The sequence below is a fragment of the Drosophila gunungcola genome, unplaced genomic scaffold, assembly GCF_025200985.1.
Source record: "Drosophila gunungcola strain Sukarami unplaced genomic scaffold, Dgunungcola_SK_2 000019F, whole genome shotgun sequence".
NCBI classification, from domain to species: Eukaryota; Metazoa; Arthropoda; class Insecta; order Diptera; family Drosophilidae; genus Drosophila; species Drosophila gunungcola.
Window position 1 is genome coordinate 405,666 of NW_026453201.1, and position 23,115 is coordinate 428,780.

The following is a 23,115-nucleotide window of genomic DNA, read 5'->3' on the forward strand; positions in this document are numbered from 1 at the left end:
GATGTATCACCAACTTAGAGAGTTCGACAAAACAAGCGCTTGTTTGATTGATCCAACTTTTTTGTATATGGTTGCTATTTAGTTGGTTCATAAAACCATCTACCAGTGATATTATATCTATTTTAATTGCTTAAAAAAATTTTCAATAAGTTTTTTATATTTTTAATATTTTTGATTTACGTTTATGAAAAAGATAATCAATAAGTTCATAAATTTTTGAGCTCATATATACAAAAGGTTTGAGGGATGTAATTAGTTTGTACACAAATATAAATTCTGAACGTAATTTATTTTTATTTCTTGTTAACAAATATTAAAAATGGAGTATTCTTAGAAGTATATTAATCTTATAATAATCGGTATCATAATTAATCTAGAAAGTAAAAATATATACAGAGAAAATGTTTTAGGAAGAAATTAATTACATCATACAGCGTACCTAAAAGCAATATACACCTTTTTATTTGGCATTCTTTGACATATAACAGGACGCGGCGAGAGTAGATTTTCAATAAGTATACATTTGGCTTTCCCAGTCGATGTGACTTCATACGCGTGTAATTTTTCTTCGAATCCTACAGTATGCCATTCATGGTATAGAAAGCAAATTTTTTCTTTTTCATTGGCAAATATTTTATCTATTTCACCAAAGAATGGTAGACTACAAAAATCATCGAATTCTGTGGTTATGTTCATTCCAACTCGATACCGCGTACCTTTGTAATCAACCCATGGGACTTCTAAGCAAGCAGAAAAGAATTCGAGAGGTAACTGAATTTGTGACATTTCACAAGAATCTTTGATTGTCATAACATCTTCTACAACCGAAACTGGACCAAGTTCTATTTGCGACAAAAAGCCTTTTCTACTGGCAGATCTATAAGCTACTTGCAATTGCTCCTTTGTTGCTATTGTCAAAGAAATATTTAAACGAGAATAAGTGGAGTCAGCATATGCTTTGAGAATTCTATTCTTAGATTCAAATTTGAATGAACTTATCGGATAGAGAGGACCAGACCTTTTTATTGTTTGTCCATGGTGCACCATATGATGATGTTTTGGTTTTAGCGTGTCATTGAACAAACGCACATACATTTCGTGATGTTCTGATACTAGAGTATCTAATAGGCTTGCACGTTCTTTGTGAATGGCAGGAGCCATCTCAATATCGACTATCTTACGAAGTGTAAGATAATAATTTCTACAGGGTTGTTCGAAACGTTATTTTCAGGAACTATGAATTGACTATTATTGTTGTTATTATTGGAGAAAACTGTACATTTATTGGAAATTACAGATAATTTACTAAATGTCTTTTGAAAGACCTCCAATCATTGAAGTCTCTAAGACAATTCAATTCCTGACACTTGTAAGCATTGAAGACTTGATTTAGATGGTTAATTTTTAAATGAAGATGGAGTGCATGAACCGAAGGAAGGTCGGTGCTGCAAACTGGACACTTAGTCATCTTGAATTAAAGATTCTAAATCAAGATTTCGAAATTCCTTGATTTTGGTCTCAACACAAGGAACTTGTGGATCCCACTGCGTTTCTATTTCATAAATAGCCTTCTGAATGAACAGCCACGGATAGACTCTGGTGCGGGTAGAAGGCATGCAACGCGTGGTATACCTTGAAGCAAACGTCAATCGCTCTTAGCGGACTGTCAACTCGGTAATAAAAATTATCTATATACATAGGAGTCAGTGATATTGGACCAGTCAGTTCCAACTATGATTGGAAAAGGCTGAAGTGTGCTTCCCGCAGCTCTCAATTTTAACGACAAACGTTGTACTTCTGTCTCCAATTCATTTTGATCCTGAAAAATATGAATATATGTAACCTTCGAAAGTACTAAAATAATTATTCATATTTAATAAATTGTCTTCATACCCGCACATGTAGAAGAAAACCATTTTCTGTATCGACAGTTGTTGTTTTCCATTTCCCCACGTTGACGGTCTTGAACAGCCTTGGAATAAGCTTCAAGGTTTTAACAGTGTCCTCTAAAAAAATTAAAATCGAAGATTATCAAATCCCTTCATATAAACGTTTATTCATTATTAAAATAAATTTTAAATAACTTTTGCAAATTAAAAACTGAGAATCAGGTTTCGATTAAAATAGGAATCATTCTTTTTTTCTCATTCCAATTTCTACGAGTGACAATTTTATGTAAAACTGAATTTCTCACATCTGCCAATCGACCATTTTTCTCAAACAATCTTTAAAATGTAACAGTCAACATTACCTGTGTTGTCACTGAAGGTTAACTCCTCATTAGCAATGAGTTTTACTTTAATTGCGATATCAGGCCAATTCCCAATCAATTTTAAACCATTGGAATGATAAGAAGGATGTCAAAAGTTGGGCCTAAATATAACTTGGATCCCTTTCTTTGGCGTGTTTTGAGTTTTATACTAATTTTCAAAATTATACTTGAAACTTCAAGTTGAGAGTTACTCATGATCTGAAACTACTTTAAAGCTTCCAAGCAAAATTCAATGAACAAATTTCAATTTAAGAATTCTTTTTTCCTTGGCAAAGATAAAAAATAAAAGTTATAAGATTAAGGTAGTAATAACTTACAAGTATATAGCCCCAAGGCTGTCTCAGAACCTTAAATTCGTTGAAATAAATTGTAATTGAATTAATTTGACGACGAATCCCCTTTTTTCTAGTAGGAGTAACTCTTAAGGAATGGAGGCGATAATCGGAAGTCCTACTCCACCGCTCAGTAGCCTCAACCTCGGGTTCGAGGCATCGTCTTAACCACTCCAGGTCTTCCTTCACTTTACCCTGTTCATCTCTCTTTACTCCATCGTCATGAACAGTTGTTGGCTGTTAAGAGAAAAAAGTTAAAAAAGAAACTTTATAGAAATGGAAAGGCATATTTCTCATGACATACCTGTTCGGAATCCTGAAGCACGCAAATCTTTTATTATGCAGGTATATTTATCATATAATTTACCCCTGGGCTGCTTCGCGCCTTCCAAATTAGTTTTCGGCTGAGTTGGTACGTAGTACGTTGCCTAGAAAACAAAATAGTTATTAGAAATTGTTGTTTTATAAAGCTGCAGAATTAAAAATGGGACGTTGCAACCTAAAAGTAATAAGCAATCCAGAAGAACATTAAAATTGTAATTTAAATGAATTTCAAGGAAGATGGTTATCATCTACCTCTTACATTTAATTTTTTTTTCCTATAAAAGAAACTTCTACTTACAAATAATTTATACAAAGAGCGAAAACTTACTGCCGTTTCCGTCGGGAAAACCTCAACTATTTCGTTCCTCAGCTCAAGGAACCTTTGGGGCGATATTCTAAATTAAGGGGTAAAATACATCAAAATAAATAAGGAGCATTACAGAATTTCGAGAAAAATCACTTACACTTTTTTTGGGTCTAAATCAACGTTCAGTTCTGAAACAATTATACATTCAGCTAATTGAGAACGAATAGAACTATCAAATAATCCTTTTTTATAGAAAGCCAAGATTTTCCGCCCAATAATATTGCCATCCAAGTATTTGCGAGCGGTCTGAAAAAAAATAATTTTCATTTCGGTATTAGAGTAAGTGATCACCAAATCGTATTTATTCAAATTACTAAGATATTTACGTTTTGAATTTCACTGTAATTCAATGCGGTTTCTGCTTTTCTAAATTTTTTACGTTTTGGTAGATCTTTTTCAGCACTTCGTTCTTTTGTGTTCAATTTTTTCAGTGGCACTTCTTCTTCAATATTCTCCACTGAAAAGTCCGAGAGTTCTCCAGATTCAATTTCCTACAGCAAATCAATGATTAAAAAGCTCTATAACATAAAATAATCAGTTTTAACAGCATAAAAACAAGTCACCTTCACACTCCTATGGAGAGTTTTCAAACCACTCAAAATCTTTTTGCGAAGACCCAACTGCGGGACCAATTTTTCTATTTCCATCTCAGTAAGAGAAAGGAGAGATTCAAAATCAATAAAATTTTCTGTAAATGAGAAAAACACCAATTTTGAATTGAGCTCAATGGAATAACAATAAGGCATTTGTGGGTATTACTACGAGTGCACCAATGACTACGAAATTGAGAGAAAAATTCTAAGAATTTTGGTTATTATCTTCAATAAAGGTTGATTTCTAAACACGGAGTAATACCCACAAATATCTTATGTCGTGGTCGATATGTAAAAGAAGCATTTCATGAAACGACTAGAAGTTTCATAAAACCACTAACCATACAACATATGATTCGCAGTGTTATTTTAATTGTCTTTAAACAAGTAATAAATAATAAAATACTTTTAATATTTTTGAAAAGGTAAATGGAACAAATATAAAAATCCACATTTTTTTAATGATAATAATTTATTTTATTGATAATAATTTTAGATTTTAATTGTACCAATATCTTGAATTATAACGAATTGTTTAAAGACAATTAAAATAACAAGACAATTAAATAACGAATCATTAAAAAATAAATCAACCAAAGATCACTAAACATAACTTTTAAAACAAGTGTCCTAAAAGCCCGCTCCCCTTAAAAGCAATCGTCGGTAGGGTATGCAGGCACCAACCGCTCGCAAGACATCGACAAGAACTGATTTAGTTTGAAGTTTTCTCAACCACTGAAGAGCAGTCGGTGTTTCAAGTGACACGACTGCGATATGCCCTGTTCCCATCTCAGTGGACTGATTTCTATAAATTCGAATACATACATATATGTAAAACATTTTACCGCTACCACTGATTTGAATTTGTAAACAAAAATAAAATGTATGCTGAAATATGAAATAAATATATTAAAACATATAATATTCACATTTTTTTCAAAACCCTATAGTAAATACGCCCATATTCTTAGGGTACCAAGTTTGAAAAGTGGCAAAAGACAAAATATTCTTGATGCGCCGAAATGAAATAAACGCACACATGCTCCCGTGTATGAGAATGCATGATCACGCATACATACAGAGACGAATTCAAGCGCAGGGCAGCCTTCTTCAAATATCGCCTCTCTGCGACTGAACGACTGAACTCGTGCAATGAGTGCGCGAGCATAAAAATGAGAATAAGAATGAGAGAGTAAAAAACCCGAACGCACAAGAAGTGCATGGACCTGCTGCTGTGAGAACGGTGGACCTTCCGCGGTCCGTTTTTTTGTGTCCAAATGCGTCGTATGAAATGACCAGTCTATATGTTGTATGGTTAGTGATAAAACGCACTAACATTATGAAAAATAGTTTGTCATGTGTTGGCTAAACGTTTCATCCCAGTCGGAAAAAACACGCTTCCAGGATGCGTTCTTTTACGCTTACTTTGCATGCGAAAAACGCATTCCAGATCCCTGAAAGCTCCCTTTCCTTTTTGTTCGAGACGGGACAAAAAGCAAGCCTTCTTTTAGAACCGATCTAAGAACGAGTCTTAATGCGTTCCATTGGAAGGTAGTTTCAACTTCGGAAACGCTCGGGTTTCCCTTCCATTTGTACTTTACGAAGGAAGCATTCTACAGCGCACTGTTAGAATGAACTTGGAAACGTTCCTCGGGAACCTTCCTGGATAGCTTCCAAAGCAAGCATTGTGTAACACATCTACAGAATTAATATTGATTCCTTCCACAAGAACACATTTAGAATGATTCCAAAACATGCCTTTTAATAGTCTTACCCAAGAATGCAAATATTATCGTTCCCAAAAAAGCTATTGGGAACCGCGTCTTTTGTCAATTCCAATTTTTATTTATTTAATTTTTTTTTAATATTAACATGCTTTAAAACTTATTGTATTACTCCTGGCCGTTTTCGTCCTCTCTCATCTTTTTGGCCATACTTTTACCCTTATAAGTTTTATTTTTGGCCCTAGTGAAGGCCAGTCGAAGGTCTTTAAAATGGTCTGTGAAGCGGTAACCGTCTCTTCTTTGTGACTCTGAAAATATAATAATGAGAAAATATAATATAAAATATAATAATGAGAAGGAAATATGTAATTTAATTAAAATACGATTGTAAGTTTGTAAACACTTACCAAATAATGTTTCATTTAAATGAATGTAGGACGCAAAACCTTCCCTGTCGCTAGTACCGTCATAATTAAGCTCCATTATCAAACTTGGACTTAATATCCTACTGAAGATCTAGATTTTCCGAATTCAAACATTTTTAAAAGTGCATCAAGTTGATCTCTAGTAACATTATTATTATGGTACCATTCTAATAATTTTTCAAGGAGATTCATAGGTATCATATGTGTTTATTTTGTAAAATATCTTTTTTCAATTAAATTATTAAATATTTTAATTATGTAATGTCTAATTATTTAAATTTATGTTTATTTTTCTTACATTTTTGTTCACTTAATTTGTGTTCTTAGGTCCACCTCTAAAATACACTACTCGTATGTAGATGTAAGTCCACCCTAGGTAGAAGTAAAAGGAAGAGAGAAAAAAGAGAGCACACAAATAAACAAAACGAGTTCACAAAACAAAAAATTAAAATTTATGAAATATATATAAATTACCTTTTGTTTTGAAATAGTTTTTCTGGAAGTAAACGAAAATAATATTTAAAACGCATTAATTAAATTAAAACTCAAGTCTTATTGCAGTGTACGCTCAAAAAATAATTCTTTTTATTTGTTTGATTAACAGCCACACACAGTTTTAGGAACAATTTGTTTACATTTGTTTTGACCGTACACTGTTTTTAAGACTGTTAATAAGTGTTTATAAATTTAATATTTTTTTAGCACAGGTACACATCACTTATTGTTTTAATTAATCCATTGTTTGGTTCATATTATTTTATTAACAGTATTGGAACTCCTATTTAGTTTGTTTATATCAACATACTTACTTGAAAATTAAAACCGCAAAGAATATATTAATTTCACAAATCACAGAGGCACCAGCTATTTCAAATGAAAATCAAAATGCAAGTGGCGAGAAATGCAAAAGAAACGAAAAAGACCGCGCGCATTCTTGCATTTTCCCTTTTTTTCTTGTCGTTTGCTTTTTAGAGTACCGTTTTGTTCGGTTACTCCTTGTGAATACAGTGGCGGAGGAAACTATAGCGCCGGCAATTTAAAATAATAATTTAAAACAAAATCACGCTTTGAAAAAAAATCATGTAATCGTGTATATATTATTACCTAAAATTAAAATACACAAAAAACTAATTCAAATTAATAATTTTCTAATACTCTAAATATTAATATTTTTTACAGAATTAATTTTAGGAAAAGTTTAACAAGTCATATACCCCAAACATAACAAAGCGTTCAGATATTGTTTTTAAAGATAAAAAGTGAATATATTTACGCCGCTGCTGTTCATTAAGAAAAATAGATTAAATTGGTTTCTCATTTTTTTGTCCATTCCGAAACAAGACTTCTTTTTGCGTTCTTTCGTAAGCGAGGTTTTCGGTGAAAAACACGATCTCAAAAATATCGGACGATCGGCATCGTTCGGGTTTCAGTTTTTTTTTTACATTGCAAAAGAAGGCTTTTTTATGCATTGTAGTGGAAGGGACGATTTCACAAAAACTCTTTAAAATGCATAAAAAATGCTTCTTTATAGCTTCTTACATTCTTTTTCGCTTGCAAAGCATGCATGAAAGAAGCTTTTTTTATTGGAATGCGTTCTCTAACTTCCGACTGGGATGAATCGCAGCCACATCGTGAATGAAATATATATTGCACCATGTGTGTATAGGTAAAATGAAAACTTGTACGGAAAAAATTAATCTCTATTCCAGACATAAGGATTCTTAAAATTTAGGCATCAATTAATGAGCATGAGAGAACTTACCTTTAAAAAGAGCAATCAAAAATTCCGCGTTCTCGGGATCCACATTTTCCAAAAACTCCAAACTTTTTTCATCCATCTCTTCTTGTAGAACTTTCTAGGAACTAAACACAAAAAAAGCGCAATGACGGAACGCGCAATACCGGAACGAGCGAAGCGAGCGTGGCGAGCAGCCGAAAAGAACAGAAAAGAGTAGGGATGATTGGCAAAGCCAATGATAGTCGAGAGTTGATTGTCGATTATTGTAAAATAATCGATGCTATCGATTTTTGTAGGCTTAAAAATTGACAAAAATTGAACACTTTATTTGAATGATTAATTGCCGATTGTTTTTATTTTTACGTATACGTGTTAAATAATCGTTTGTATGTACTTTTGTGATATTATTCTCGAATTGAAAAAATTTATTTTCATAAAAAATGTAACTCTTAACCTATAAACTCAACAGAATTTTCGAGGATTGAATAAAGTCAGTCGAATACGATTTTCAACTAAGATTAATCGAGTTCTTTTCTGCCTTTCAAAAAAGTTGACTCGTTAATCGAAATTCGAATTCCAATTCATTTCCAACAAAGTTGGCAGTCTTATCCAATTCAAAGCATATAAAAACCAATCGGAGGTATCATTTTTAAATTGCTAAAATAACCATCACCGTTATTTGATCTTTCATTTTAAATAGATACAACATCCAATTTTTTCTCATCCAATAAAAATTGGATGCTCTTTCTAACCATTTTTCTGCGTGTTGTTAACAAATATTAAAAATGGAGTATTCTTAGAAGTATATTAATCTTATAATAATAGGTATCATAATTAATTTAGAAAGTAAAAATATATACAGAGAAAATGTTTTAGGAAGAAATTAATTACATCATAAAGCGTACCTAAAAGCAATATACACCTTTTTATTTGGCATTCTTTGACGCGGCGAGAGTAATAAGTATACATTTGGCTTTCCCAGTCGATGTGACTTCATACGCGTGTAATTTTTCTTCGAATCCATCTCTTCTTGTAGAATTTTCTAGAAACTAACCACAAAAAAAACGTGCAATACCGGAACGAGCGTGTGGTAGCGAGCGTGGCGAGCAGCCGAAAAGAACAGAAAAGAGTAGGGATGAAAAATGCAAAGCCAATGATAGTCGAGAGTTATTTATCGATTATTGTAAAATAATCGATAATCAATCGATAATGTTATCGATTTTTGTAGGCTTAAAAATTGACAAAAAACACTTTATTTGAATGATTAATTGTTAAATAATCGTTTGTATGTACTTTTGTGATATTATTTTGGTATATTTAAGTATTGATGATGAATTTTCTCGAATTGAAAAAATTTATTTTCATAAAAAATGTAACTCTTAACCTATAAATTCAGCAGAATTTTCGAGGATTGAATAAAGTTAGTCGAATACGATTTTCAACTAAGATTAATCGAGTTCTTTTCTGCCTTTCAAAAAAGTTGACTCATTAATCGAAATTCGAATTCTTATTTTCATTTCCAATCCCTCATAACCTACAAGGAGAACCAAGTAAAATCAACACCGATATGGTGGCCATTTTTCTCTACATCTGGATGTCATCATTTCCAACAAAGTTGGCAGTCTTATCCAATTCAAAGGATATAAAAACCATCGCCGTTATTTGATCTTTCATTTTAAATAGATATAACATCCAATTTTTTCTCACCCAATAAAAATTGGATGCTCTTTCTAACCATTTTTCTGCGTGTAGGAACAACCGGAAAAATAAATAAAAAAAAAATCATAACTTTGTTGTTTTTTAATACCATTTGTAAGGATATAAAAAGGATATAAAAATAACAAGAAAGTTGTCTGGCTCCCAAAAGAACATTTAATTTTTCATAACTTCGTTTTTTTTAAGATATTTGCTTACATCTTGCTCACTTTTTTGCAAAGTATCTGATTTCATCTTAGTTTGCTTATGTGAGGATTAGTTATATGTTTAATTAAAAAAAATAATATTTAGGGGAATGTTTCTTTTTTTAACCTGAAACCATTATTTTATATAATTTTTCTCACAAAATTGATGGTGCTTATTTTTAGGTGGAAATTACATATATCACTTGTCTGTAGCTTTACTAGTTAAAAAGTATTTTAGCGATTACCTGCTAAATGAGCTAGTTTTTTAAAAAGTCGTAAAACAAACTATTTTGTAACGACCTGCCCAGGTAACGACCTAATATTCTTGACATTTTTTGAAACTGACAAAAAGACTGAAAAAAATTTTAATTTTCAGATGTACCAAAAAAAAGCTTAACTTTTGAACGAAGCATCGGATCGAAGCGAATTGGGTGTCATTCAACGCCTATTTTAAACAAAATTTAAACTGTACCAAAAAAAGTTGGATATTTTGCAAGCCCGCGGTTTCTCCCTAACCAATTAACTTTCCTAAAATCTTGGTATGCAATCCTTTGTCATTCAATAGTCTCCTATGCTCTTGGTGAGCATCGTCACTACATATTCGGTCGTCTATAGTGATAACACACTTTTCTGTACAAATCTACGTTTGGGAGTTGTTCAACGTTTAAAAGTTCAACCCATTTCAGATCTTTATGATTAGCATTATGTAATGATGATGATGAAAAATTCTTATAAGAGCTTTTTTAAGTGAAATGGAAACATAAGCAAGGGTATTATGTACCAAAATAATTTTTTTTATGATTAGGGGTCAGAACTGAGTACTTCGGTTATTTCAATTTCCCAGTAATATGAAAACGCCTCCTGGTCATTTTATTGGTGTACTTTTATAAAAATTTGATTTTAGGTCTCCTGTAAAAATAACAATATCAAAAAAACAAAATACAAAAAAATTAAAGCTTTTTTAAATTTATAAACGCCTATAAAAAAACAGATAAATTGCTTTAAAAAGTTAAAAACCACTGACACAAAGCTGCACAATAAAATAATCAGCATGCCGATTACGAAACTAATTAAATCAAAATAAAGTTAATTTTCTTGGTAAAATTAATATCAGAAATTTTTCGAGTTGAAGGTGCGATCGTCACTGCGTTCTTGCCTCGTCAAGAGGTTTTTTTTTGTTTAACATATTTTAAAGCTGAGTCAGAATTTTTCAGAGCCCTCCAAAGTTTAAAAAGATTAAAGTTAATTCTTAAAAAGAATAAAAAAACACGCCCAAAAATCGAAAAGAATCGGGACATAATAACAGTATTCCGTCGATTTATTTTAGATGCTGTTTACTTGTCCAGTTCTCGGCAAATCTTGGAGCCCATCATGGAGGAGACTAGCGAAGACGAGGAACATGGCCAGTGCACCTGGAGTGGCTGCCCAGAGCAGCGCTCCAGCTTTTGGAGCTCCATTAAGTCTGAATCGGGCACAATGGTACGCATGGTGATTAAGGGTAAGCTGCTCCAAATATACAATGCCCTTTTTATAGCCTTGCAGAGGGTATTTTAATTTCAGTCAGAAGACCCTATAAAGTTTATATGTTCTTGATCAGCATCACTAGGAGAGTCGATCTTGCCATGTCCGTCTGTCCGTCCGTTTCTACGAAAACTAGTCTCTCAAAACTTGTATTTCTATTGCAGGTAGTATATAAGTCGGAAGGAGCCGGATCGAACGACTATAGCATATAGCTCCCATAGGAACAATCGGAAAAATAAATAAAAAATATTATAACTTTGCTGTTTTTTATTTTTTTTAGTTCTTCGACATACAGTTATGATGAATTACTTTAGAATTCATCAAAATCGGACGACTTTATCATAAAGATCCCATAGGAACAATCGGAAAAAATTATAACTTTGCTGTTTTTTTTTAATCATCGACAAATAGTAATAGTCAAATATTTCAGAATTACGGTTTAAATTTCATCAAAATCGGACGACTATACCATATAGGAAACAATAAAACTATATACAAAAAAGGTTTCTTTTTAAATGTTACTTTTCTATTTTGTACTTTTTTTAAAAATTCTTTGACAGTTCGGAATTACGCTTTTAATTTTATTAAAATCATAGCTTCAATGGTTTTAAACATATACGCAAGTAAATCATAATTTTAATGTTTTCTAGAATATTTAGTTTTTGCAATAGCTGCAAGGGTATATGAACTTTGGCTTGCCGAAGTTTGCTTCCTTTCTTGTTTAATTAAACTTTTCCATGAAGATGTCGATTCCATGTCTGAGCGTGACTTTGCCTGCCCGCCCAAGAGACCAAGGCGTAGTTTGGACACCGATCCTTGCCAGGGTTTTGAGGATAACGTCCTGATGCGCCGCCCTCAGCGTCAGCATTCCGAGTACCACAATAGTTTAGAGCGCTTTCTGGTCTCAGATACATGTGCTCGGGATAGCTGTGGAAGCCAGGGCCAGCGAAGCAACTCAGGCAATCGGCGCGGCGGCTCCTTTGAGGACTATAATTCGGACAATGACTCCTACCACTCGCTATCACGCAGCTCTTCTTTGGTGCAGTTTGAGTCCCTCGAGCGGCAGCTTACACTCCAGGAGCAACACCAAAGTATGAGCAGTTTGGGCAACAGCTCGCCCTCGCTTTTTACCAGCGAGCTAGGTGCCTCAACTCGACCCAGTGACAGCAATCCAGAGAGCAGAAGAGAATCTTCGTCGTTCCTGTCGCTAATAAAGCGATACGAGTCTAGCGACGGTCGTCTGCATCAGACGTACTACGAGCTGAACAAGCTTAAATTTGAGGACCAGCAGCGACTCTTCTCCAAGTGCGCGCACCAGACTGAACTGAAATCCGACTCGGAGACCGGCTCCAGTTCCAGCTCGTCCAGCGATAGCTGTAGTCAAAGATCGTATCTCGGCAGCGGAATTGCAAGGAGAACAAAAATTCAGCCTATAACGGCCACCCGGCGAGTGCCGCCCAACTCGGCCGAAAATCGATCGGAATTCTCTGGCTACTGTGAGCTCAGAACTCTGCAGCTAGAAAAGTCTAAATGCACACCAATGAATTTCAAAATACTCAGCGGGGAGGAGGAGGAACTGCTGCTACTGGAGGATGGTTCGCCGCATTGCCGAAACTCTCCTGATTTGTGTCTGCCCAAAATAGAGCAGACTACGGACACCGCCGCATCGCCATTCTCTCCCTGCTCTCCTTCGTTGTCTATTAATAGTTCCCCTGAGAGGGCCGGCTCTCGGACCGAAATGTCTTCGCCTCTTCCGTCGCCGACCGGATCGACCACATCAACGTCGTCTCTCGCCTCGTTCACTTGGCTACGTAACAGTTTGCCCGACATCCGCGAGCCGCGAGGTCCACTCTCATTTGGAATTGGCAACCTGGATTCCCCTTACAGCTCCGTTCTGGGCCCAAGCAGCCACATCTGCCGTAGCCAGAGCAGCAGTTCCAACGACAGCAGCTTGCCTACAACGACCTCTTTTCCCAACGAACTGCAACAGCTTGGACTGCGCCGCCGCATGAGTCACAACCATCATACAAACAGCAGCGTGAGTAACAGCTGCAGCGAGGCGTTTGTCTTTGCGCGAGACCAATCCCGCGACGACTTTTTCCTTGAGTGTCAGAGTATTCCGAGGAGCTGCAGCGTGAGCGAGAGCGCCAGGCGAACACTGTGTGTGGCCAGTGCAGGGTATCTTAACGCTAGCTATCAAAACCTCACACTTCTGGACTACACGGACGCTTCTCCGCCAAAAGCTCATTTAGAGAGAAATCACAAGAGGAGCAAGTCGGAAGACATGTCGGGAGGTATCTACCAACAGATTATCTGCAAGAACAACTTCTTGCTGGACGAAATCAGCAAGATATATGACAAAAATATTTCCATACTGACGGATAAGCCGATTCAGGAGGAGACGTTGCCACCGCCAGGGGGCTGTATTTCTAATGCACCCGAGGAGCCCCAAATGCAGCACGTGCAGCTGTTTATTAAGCAGCCACCGCGCCACAAGGGTTCGGCTAGTAGCCCCAAACAGTCCTTCGGCAAGACCTTTGACCAAGACCCAACCAATCTGAGCACCAATTACGCTCAGAGCCTTGAGCACTGCCAATTTGTCTTGCAGGATATTGCGGTTCCGTGCCACCAGCAAGTCATCTCGCAAAGACCACTGCCGAAGCGGCAGTTTCAGTCCTTAAAGCAACGCAGCCTGGTAAGCAGCACGCCAAATCTATCGGCTTGTGACAACGACCGGCAGGAGCCGGAGGACGAAATCTACGTGAATAGTGCTCACACCTCAATGCACCACTTGCCTAAACCTTTAGGTATCCTTCTGCACGCCGGGTCGCGACACTCGTTTGGCAAGGAAGTTAGCTTCTGTCCGGTGGTGAGCAAGTACTGCTGGCAGCTAAACGACGATCAGTGTCGGTCCAGCGAGCAGGGTCCCTCGAGCGACGAAGATCTGAAGGACGCTACTGTAGTGCACAACACTAAAGAGAATGAAAACATTGCCTCGCTTTACGAGCAGAACCAGGCGCTGCACTTAAGAGAGTCGTCGATCGAAGAGAACGAAACCACCGAATATAAAGTCAACATCGCCACACCCGATTGCTTCGGTCAAAGAACCGAAGCTGAAACCACTTTGGAAAGCGAGCTTGCAACAAGCAGCGCAGTCAGTCTTGAACCTCGCGTTGTCGCCAACTTGTTCAATGCAGCACAAGAAGGGAACGCACGACCCCTGAGTCTAACCCTGCCTATTCTAAGCGAGCCGCCCACCAACCGCGCCCTCCACATTCTGTACGCCTCACAGCAACTGCTTGAGCTTAACGAGAGTCCCCAGATATGCGAGATGCTGCCAACCACAACTGTGGGCAGGGCGGACGAAAAACAGCCCGGCTCTAAGGGCTTACTTTCCAGAATTACCAACGGTCTCCGCTTCTCTCTGCGCCGAAAAAAGAAGCTACAGAATCTGGAGCATCATGAAGAGAAGGGGGCGCCTAATCAGATTTTGGTGTTCAAGGCGCCCATTAGGAATAGCACCGGAAGCGCCAAGTCAGGCGACTGTTTGCATATCCCGCTGAAGCAACCGAGAAGCCCACAATTGGAAGACAGCAAGGCATGCACTGCCAGTGTAAACAGCAGCCGTCAGCTGGGGCACCTAGGCAAGACCCCAACCCTGCAAAAAGTGGTGATCTGTAAGCCGCCGCTGCCCAAGCTGCCAACCTGTAGTGGCAACCAGTCACCTTCGCCGTTGGGAGTTTCTGCTAGCGGCACCACAGCTGCCAATGCCACCGAGCTGCTTCTAAGTGCCGAACAGGAACAGTACAAGCTATTCGGTAATCAGTTGACGGCGGACTTTAATGCGGCAAATATGCGGGGCACTGAGTTACCATCGCGGGCGAGAGTCGCACTAACGACGAATATGATCACGGCCAGGTCCACTGTGGTTACCGCCGTTCCCGTGTCTGTTTCTTCCGTGCGAGAGGGAGGTAAGATGGGTTTGATCGAAACCAATCTGGACACTCATGAAACTGTCATTTCGGGGAACACGCGTTCACTTATGGATATAAAATTCAACCCTCTTAGCTTTTCGAACAAGGCTTACATTGTAAAGCGTCTAAATGGGACCAGGGCTAACTACGACATGGACAATATAGACGGAGAAGCTGTTATATCCTCTTCAGGCGAAGGTTGCGTCCCAATCGCGTCCGTTCGAAGGCCGCACAAGAGTATGGAGTTTCTGATGGACAAGGAGAATCAGAAGTTTGTTTTGGTGAGTGCATAAGTTTTGCGAAAGATACCACTTTTTCTTTACTTTTAGGATTTACCTAGGAATGTAGTATTTTCTTATTTTAAATAATTAAATTCAGAGTATAATTAAATTCAGAGTATAATTTAATTATTATCATAAAATCGGGTACAAGTGAAGTCTATTGGAGAAAAAATTAATTTTTTTCGAGTCGGCTATGAAAAAAAACAAAAACTTTTCATTTAAATTTAAGGCTTGCGATAAACTTTCCTCTGCAAATGGTTTCTTTGTACCAGCGAGGTTTTTATTGCTTAATAAATCTTTCGTATTATAATTACTAATTTTGGAATTTATTGATTGCACTGACCTACAAATTTAAATCGAAAAATCCTCCAGAGATTTAAGTGATAAAACCTTGATTTTTCGGTGCAGATGACCTCCAGTGGTCATACCAATTTTATTTTGCATCTCCAGTGTTGCTTACCCGATTTCGGTCATAGACAGCTTATTTTACTAGCTCTTAGTGTTGAGGTTAATAACTTGTTAGATTCGTGAATGTTCCATCTTCAAGATTAAATTATATTCGGTTATCAGTTTTTAAGAATAAACCTATGTTGTCAGGACTTCAGTTTTAGCAATATATTTAAACTTTGTTGAGCTCTATAATATATATTCGGAAACCTATACTTATAGCAGGTAGAATGATCTATTTCTAGTGCAATAAGCTATCGATGACCGAAATCGGTTAAGCAGAACTGGAGTTAAAAAAATTATCATTAAAACAGGTGATCAAAGCTATTTACACTTAAAAAAAATTGCACCATACAAAAAATGTTGAGTCATTGCTTGAATCAGAGTTCGTCTGCATCGGAAAAGCAAGGTTTGATCTCTGGAAGATTTAATCGATTTAAATTTGTAAGCCAGTGTTATTTATTATTTCTCCGTTTTGAAATAAATTTGCACATGTAAAAATATCAATTTTCGTTTAAAGCGGCTTAATAGGTTATCCATGGTAATGAACTGTACATTTTAATACCCATACAGAGATGAAGCTAATTTCAGTCAAACGTTTAACGTTTTGTAGTGAAGGAGACATTTCCGGCCGTACAAAGTATATAATGGAAAAACACAAAATTTTTTTGATATATTAGGAAAACACAACAACCCGTATCCATCTTTTTTTTTTAATTTTGTTCCAAATTTTTTTTACAGCGGCTTAAAGTTTAAGACACTTTTATATTATAAATTCATAACTTTATCAATTTTTTTTAGGTTATCTATGGTAATCAACTGTTCATTTTAATATTCATACATAGATCAAGATAATTTCAGTCAAAAGTTTGCAATGCAGTGAAGGAGTCATTTCCATTCATACAATGAAGGTTTGTTTAAATTGAATGAAATTTGTACAAAACAAGAAAGGAAGCAAACCTTGGCGTGCAGCTATTTCAAAAACTAAATACTCTTGAAAACGTTAAAATTATGATTTATGTACTTGCGTGTGTGTTTAAAAACATTGAAGCTATGATGATTTGCAGCTCAATTATTAGATAGTTATTTTATATATTTTTATTATTTCTATGGGAGCTATATGCTATAGACGTCCGATTTTGATAAAATTTATAACATAATTCTGAAATAATTAAACATTGCCATATGTCGAAGAACTAAACAAAAAATTAAAAAACAGAAAAGTTATAATTTTTTTTCATTTATTTTTCCGATTGTTCCTATGGGAGCTATATGTTATAGTCGTCCGATTTTGATGAAATTTAAACCGTAATTCTGAAATATTAAACCATTACTATATCTCGAAGAACTAAACAAAAAATTAAAAAACAGAAAAGTTATAATTTTTTTTCATTTATTTTTCCGATTGTTCCTATAGGAGCTATATGCTATGGGAGCTACGCAAACTAGTCTCTCAGTTTTAAAGCTATCTGCATAAAACTTTCCCAAAAGTTGTCTTTCTATTGCAGGTAGTATATAAGTGGGAACGAGCCGGATCGGACGACTATAGCATATAGCTCCCATAGGAACAATCGGAAAAATAAACAAAAAAATTATAACTTTGGTGTTTTTTAATTTTTTTTTTAGGTCTTCGATATATAGTAAAGGTGAAATATTTCAGAATTACGGTTTAAATTTCATTAAAATCGGACGACTATAGCATATAGCTCCCATAGGAACAATCGGAAAAATAAATAAAAAAAATTATAACTTTGCTGTTTTTTTATTTTTTTTTTTTAGTTCTTCGAGATAATGGTTAAATATTTCAGAATTACGTTTTAAATTTCATCAAAATCGGACGACTATAGCATATAGCTCCCATAGGAACAATCATAAAAGTAAATAAAAAAAAATTATAACTTTGGTGTTTTTTAAATTTTTCTATAAGTTCTTCGACATATAGTAATGGATAAATATTTCAGAATTACGGTTTAAATTTCATCAAAATCGGACGACTATATCATATAGCTCCCATAGAAATAATAAAATTATATAAAATAACTACCTAATAATTGAGCTGCAAATCATCATTGCTTCAATGTTTTTAGACATATACGATTTACTTGCGTATAATTTTAATGTTTTCAAAAATATTTAATTCTTGTAATAGCTGCAAGGGTACATAAACTTCGGCTTGCCGAAGTTTGCTTCCTTTCTTGTTAAATTTAAAATTAAGATATTTTTCAGCTCTTTTAAGTATACAACGTTTTTATACCCTTGCAGATGGTATTATAATTTCAGTCAGAAGTTTGCAAATCAGTAAAGGAGACGTCTCCGACTCTATAAAGTATATATATTCTTTATCAGCATCACTAGGCGAGTTGATCTAGCCATGTCCGTCTGTCCGTCCGTTTCTACGCAAACTAGTCTCTCAGTTTTAAAGCTAACTGCATGGAAATTTCCAAAAGTTGTCTATTTATTGCAGGTAGTATATAAGTCGGATCGAGCCGGATCGGACGACTATAACCTATAGCTCCCATAGGAACAATCGGAAAAATAAATTTAAAAAAAATTATAACTTTTGGTGTTTTATAATTTTTTTTTTTTTCTTCGAGACGTTTAAATTTCATCAAAATCGGACGACTATATCAGATAGCTCCCATATGAACAATCATAACGGTTTAAATTTCATCAAAATCGGACGACTATAGCATATAGCTCCCATAGGAACAATCGAAAAAATAAATAACAAGGAAGCAAACTTCGGCAAGCCGAAGTTTATATACCCTTGCAGCTATTGCAAGAATTAAATAATTTTGAAAACATTAAAATTATGATTTACTTGCGTATATGTCTAAAAACATTGAAGCAATGATGATTTGCAGCTCAATTATTAGATAGTTATTTTATATAATTTTATTATTTCTATAGGAGCTATATGATATAGTCGTCCGATTTTGATGAAATTTAAACCGTAATTCTGAAATATTTAACCATTGCTATAAGTCGAAGAACTAATAGAAAATTTTTTGAAAACAGCAGAGTTATAATTTTTGGAGCTATATGATATAGTTGTCCGATTTTGATGAAATTTAAAACGTAATTCTGAAATACTTAACCATCACTATATGTCAAAGAACTAAACAAAAATTAAGAAACAAAGTTATAATTTTTTTTTATTTTTTTTTTCGACTGTTCCTATGTGAGCTATATGCTATAGTCGTCCGATCCGGCTCATTCCGACTTATATATTACCTGCAATAGAAAGACAACTTTTGGGAAAGTTTCATGCAGATAGCTTTAAAACTGAGAGACTAGTTTGCGAAGAAACGGACGGACAGACGGAAATTGCTAGATCGACTTGCCTAGTGATGCTGATCAAGAATATATATACTTTATAGGGTCGGAGATGTCTCCTTCACTGCGTTGCAAACTTCTGACTGAAATTATAATACCCTCTGCAAGGGTATAAAAAAAATTATAACTTTGCTGTTTTTCAATTTTTTTTTAGTTCATCGACATATAGTAATGGATAAATATTATAGAATTACATTTTAAATTTCATCAAAATCGGACGACTATAGCATATAGCACCCATTGGAACAATCGGAAAAAAAATCCAAATAAAATTATAACTTTGATGTTTTTTAATTTTTTTTTAGTTCTTCGACATATAGTAATAGTTAAATATTTTAGAATTACGGTTTAAATTTCATCAAAATCTGACGACTATATCATATAGCTCCCATAGAAATAATAAAAATATATAAAATAACTATCTAATAATTGAACTGCAAATTGATGATTTGCTTCAATGTTTTTCAACATATACGCAAGTAAATAATAATTTAAATGTTTTCAAAAGTATATGAACTTCGGCTTGCCGAAGTTTGCTCTCTTTCTTGTTTTAATAAAACTTTACTTTCCTCTTATTAGCTTATTAAATTATGGGGGTACAAAAATTTGTCTCTAAGGAGTGGTTTTTTTCGGGAAACCGAAAACTAAACGATCTTCACACGTTCTTGTATTCTTGCCTCTCAGTTCTATATTTAGAATTTCTGTTAGTTGCCCTTAAATGGTTGGTCAAACGTAAATGCCTTCTGGATTTCAATTTTTTTCAACTTGAATGTCTTTATTCGATTTATATGTCTTTATTTGTTGTTCTATACATTATATATATTTGTATACCCTTGCAGAGACGTTGCCGACCCTAAAAAGTATACATATTCTTGATCAGCATCACTAGGAGATGCTGTCCGTCTGTCCGTCCGTTTCTACGCAAAAAAGTCTCTCAGTTTTAAAGCTACCTGCATGAAACATTCCAAAAAAGTTGTCTTTCTATTGCAGGTAGTACATAAGTCGGAACGAGCCGGATCGGACGACTATAGCATATAGCTCCCATAGAAACAATCGGTAAAATTAATTATAAACAAGAAAGGAAGCAAAATTCGGCAAGCCAAAGTTCATATACCCTTGCAGCTATTGCAAAAATTAAATATTTTTGAAAAAAATTAAAATTATGATTGACTTGCGTATATGTGTAAAAACTATAAAGTTATGATGATTTGAAGCTCAATTATTTCATAGTTCCTTTGGCAGCTATATGATATCGTTTTCCGAAATTAATAAAATTAAAAGCCTAACTCTGAACTGTCAAAATATTAATTAGTCACTAAGAGTTTCTAAAAAAAATTACAAAATAAAAGAGTTAAATTTTTAAACCCTTGCAGAGGGTATTATAATTTTAGTCAGAAGTTTGCAACGCAGTGAAGGAGGCGTCTCCGACCCTATAAAGTATATATATTCTTGATCAGCATCACTAGGCGAGTTGATCTAGCCATGTCCGTCTGTCCGTCCGTTTCTACGCAAACTAGTCTCTCAGTTTTAAAGCTAACTGCATGGAAATTTCCAAAAGTTGTCTTTTTATTGCAGGTAGTATCTAAGTCGGAACGAGCCGGATCGGACGACTATAGCATATAGCTCCCATTGGAACAATCGGAAAAGTAAATAAAAAAAATTATAACTTTGCTGTTTCTTAATTTTTTTTTTTAGTTTTTTGACATATAGTTATGGTTAAGTATTTCAGAATTACGGTTTAAATTTCATTAAAATCGGACGACTATATCATATATCTCCCATAGGAACAATCGAAAAAATAAATTAAAAAAAATTATAACTTTGCTGTTTTTTAATTTTTTTTTTAGTTCTTCGAGATTTAGTAATGGTTAAATATTTCAGAATTACGGTTTAAATTTCATCGAAATCGGACGACTATATCATATAGCTCCTATAGAACTAAAAAAATTATATAAAATAACTATCTAATAATTGAGCTGCAAATCATTTTAGCTTCGATGTTTTTAAACATATACGCGAGCTAATCATTATTTTAATGTTTTCATGATTATTTAAATTTTGCAACAGTTGCTAGGGTATATAAACTTCGGCTTGCCGAAGTTTGCTTCCTTTCTTGTTTAAATTTAAATTGAAAGTTACAGGGTATATGAACTTCGCCTTGCCGAAGTGTGCTTCCTTTCTTATTTCAAGTAAAATAAATACGGAGTTATAGCCAAAACTAGGTTTTCTGCTCACATATTAGCGTTTTTTTTAAACGCCAGTATAGATTTCTTTTTATTTTCGAGCCCTTATAGCTTTTGAGAGTTATTTAGCATTTAAAAATGCAATACATACCATATCTCTTTAGTTAGCATTTTATTCTTACTTGAATGAACAGAAACCTATGCTAGTCCAATTCGATTATAAAAATTCCTATTGGAAGGTTATTATTGTCATAATTATTTTGTGATTAGAGGACAAAACTGCGTTGATCGGTTTTTTAATATACAAGTCATTTGGGAACAGCTCCTGGTCATGGTGCTGACGTACAATAATAAAAGATGTACAAATAAAAAACAAGAAAGAAAGCAAGCTTCAACAATCCAAAGTTGCAGTATTTGCAAAAACAAATCGATATTTATTCGTATATGTTCTGAACTGTCTAATATTAATAATTAAAAAATAATTTAAAAAAAAAAATTAAAAAATAAAAAAGTAACATTTTTTCATTTTTTTTTATATTTTTATTGTTTTTATGGAAGCTATAAGATATAGACGTGCGATTTTGATGAAATTTAAACAGTATTTCTGAAATTTTTAACGTCTCCTTCACTGCGTTGCAAACTTCTGACTGAATTATAATACCCCCTGCAAGGGTATACAAATATATATAATATAAGAACAACAAATAAAGACAAATAAATCGAATAAAGACTTTCAAGTTGAAAAAAATTGAAATCCAGAAGGCATTTACGTTTGACCAAAAATTTAAGGCCAACTACATGGAATTCTAAATATAGAACTGAGTGGCACGAATATGTGTAAATCGCATATATGAACGTTTGAAGTTTGTTTTGTTTTCGGTTTACCATAGAGACAAATTTTTGTACCCCCATAATTTAATAAGCTAATAAGCGGAAAGTAAATTTTTATAAGAAAATGTTGTATATTTACGAGCTTAAAAATATATTAATTTTAAATTTAAAAATACAAAATACATTTTTTCCGATAGGATTGGCGCTTTTATATATTTTTGTAAAAATTTCATTCAATTTTAACAAATCTTCTTTGTAGGATTGGAAATGTCTCCTTCACTGCATTGCAAACTTTTGACTGAAATTATCTTGATCTCTGTATGATTATTGAAATGCACAGTTGATTACCGTGGATCACCTATTACACCGCTATTTCCTAAAATTTATAAAGTTATGAATTTATAATATAAAGGTGCCTTAAACTTTAAGCCGCTGTAAAAAATAATTGGAACAAAATTTAAAAAAAAGATGGATACGGGTTGTTGTGTTTTCCTAATATATCGAAAAAATGTTGTTTTTTTATTATATACTTTGTACGGCCAGAAATGTCTCCTTCACTACAAAATGTTAAACGTTTGACTGAAATTAGCTTCATCTCTGTATGCGTATTAAAATGTACAGTTCATTACTATGGATAATAAAGAATAAAGGCTTATAACCAAAATTGTTTAATGAAAAATAAATTATAAATAAACAACTCAACATTTTTAGTGGAAAAATAAAATTATACACCAAAAAACACAACAGAATGTTCGTTAGAAAAAATTCAAATGAAAAACAATACCAAAATCTTAAACTAAAATATACAAAAACACAAAATATTTAAACAATGCACATAATAAATACAAATAAATAACTCACTAAAT

At 34.3% G+C, this 23,115-nt stretch overlaps 2 protein-coding genes across 25 annotated transcripts in view; one reads left to right on the forward strand and one right to left on the reverse strand.

Moving 5' to 3' along the window:
- LOC128263826 (uncharacterized) overlaps positions 1 to 23,115 on the forward strand; it is a 457,572-nt gene that overhangs the window by 131,704 nt on the left and 302,753 nt on the right. For 18 of the 23 annotated variants that reach the window (XM_052999086.1, XM_052999084.1, XM_052999081.1 and 15 more), the window contains 2 exons: positions 11,004 to 11,174; positions 11,941 to 15,452. In XM_052999086.1, the coding sequence (XP_052855046.1) occupies positions 11,004 to 11,174; positions 11,941 to 15,452 (3,683 nt within the window). Of the gene's footprint in view, positions 1 to 2,930; positions 2,950 to 11,003; positions 11,175 to 11,940; positions 15,453 to 22,508; positions 22,789 to 23,115 lie in introns of those variants that run through there. The other 5 variants (XM_052999103.1, XM_052999104.1, XM_052999088.1 and 2 more) reach the window with 5 other exon arrangements.
- On the reverse strand, positions 2,630 to 4,774 carry LOC128263829 (uncharacterized). 2 transcript variants are annotated; one of them, XM_052999108.1, is made up of 7 exons: positions 4,503 to 4,774; positions 3,859 to 3,983; positions 3,622 to 3,786; positions 3,393 to 3,541; positions 3,257 to 3,323; positions 2,909 to 3,032; positions 2,630 to 2,841 (listed from the first exon to the last, which is right to left on the reverse strand). In XM_052999108.1, exons 2-7 carry the CDS (start codon positions 3,940 to 3,942, stop codon positions 2,825 to 2,827), a joined length of 606 nt encoding a protein of 201 aa, XP_052855068.1. In that variant the 5' UTR covers positions 3,943 to 3,983; positions 4,503 to 4,774; the 3' UTR covers positions 2,630 to 2,824. The 2 variants fall into 2 exon arrangements, with proteins under 2 accessions (XP_052855068.1, XP_052855067.1); XM_052999107.1 differs by lacking the exon at positions 4,503 to 4,774 and having other exon boundaries at positions 3,859 to 4,344.

Coding starts and splice junctions, on each gene's coding strand:
- LOC128263829 (XM_052999107.1), bottom strand. CDS start 4,041: ATGCCTTATTGTTATTCCATTGAGCTCAATTCAAAATTGGTGTTTTTC. Junction 3,787..3,858: donor CTCTCCATAGGAGTGTGAAG/GTGACTTGTTTT, acceptor GATTTGCTGTAG/GAAATTGAATCTGGAGAACT. Junction 3,542..3,621: donor ATTACAGTGAAATTCAAAAC/GTAAATATCTTA, acceptor ATTTTTTTTCAG/ACCGCTCGCAAATACTTGGA.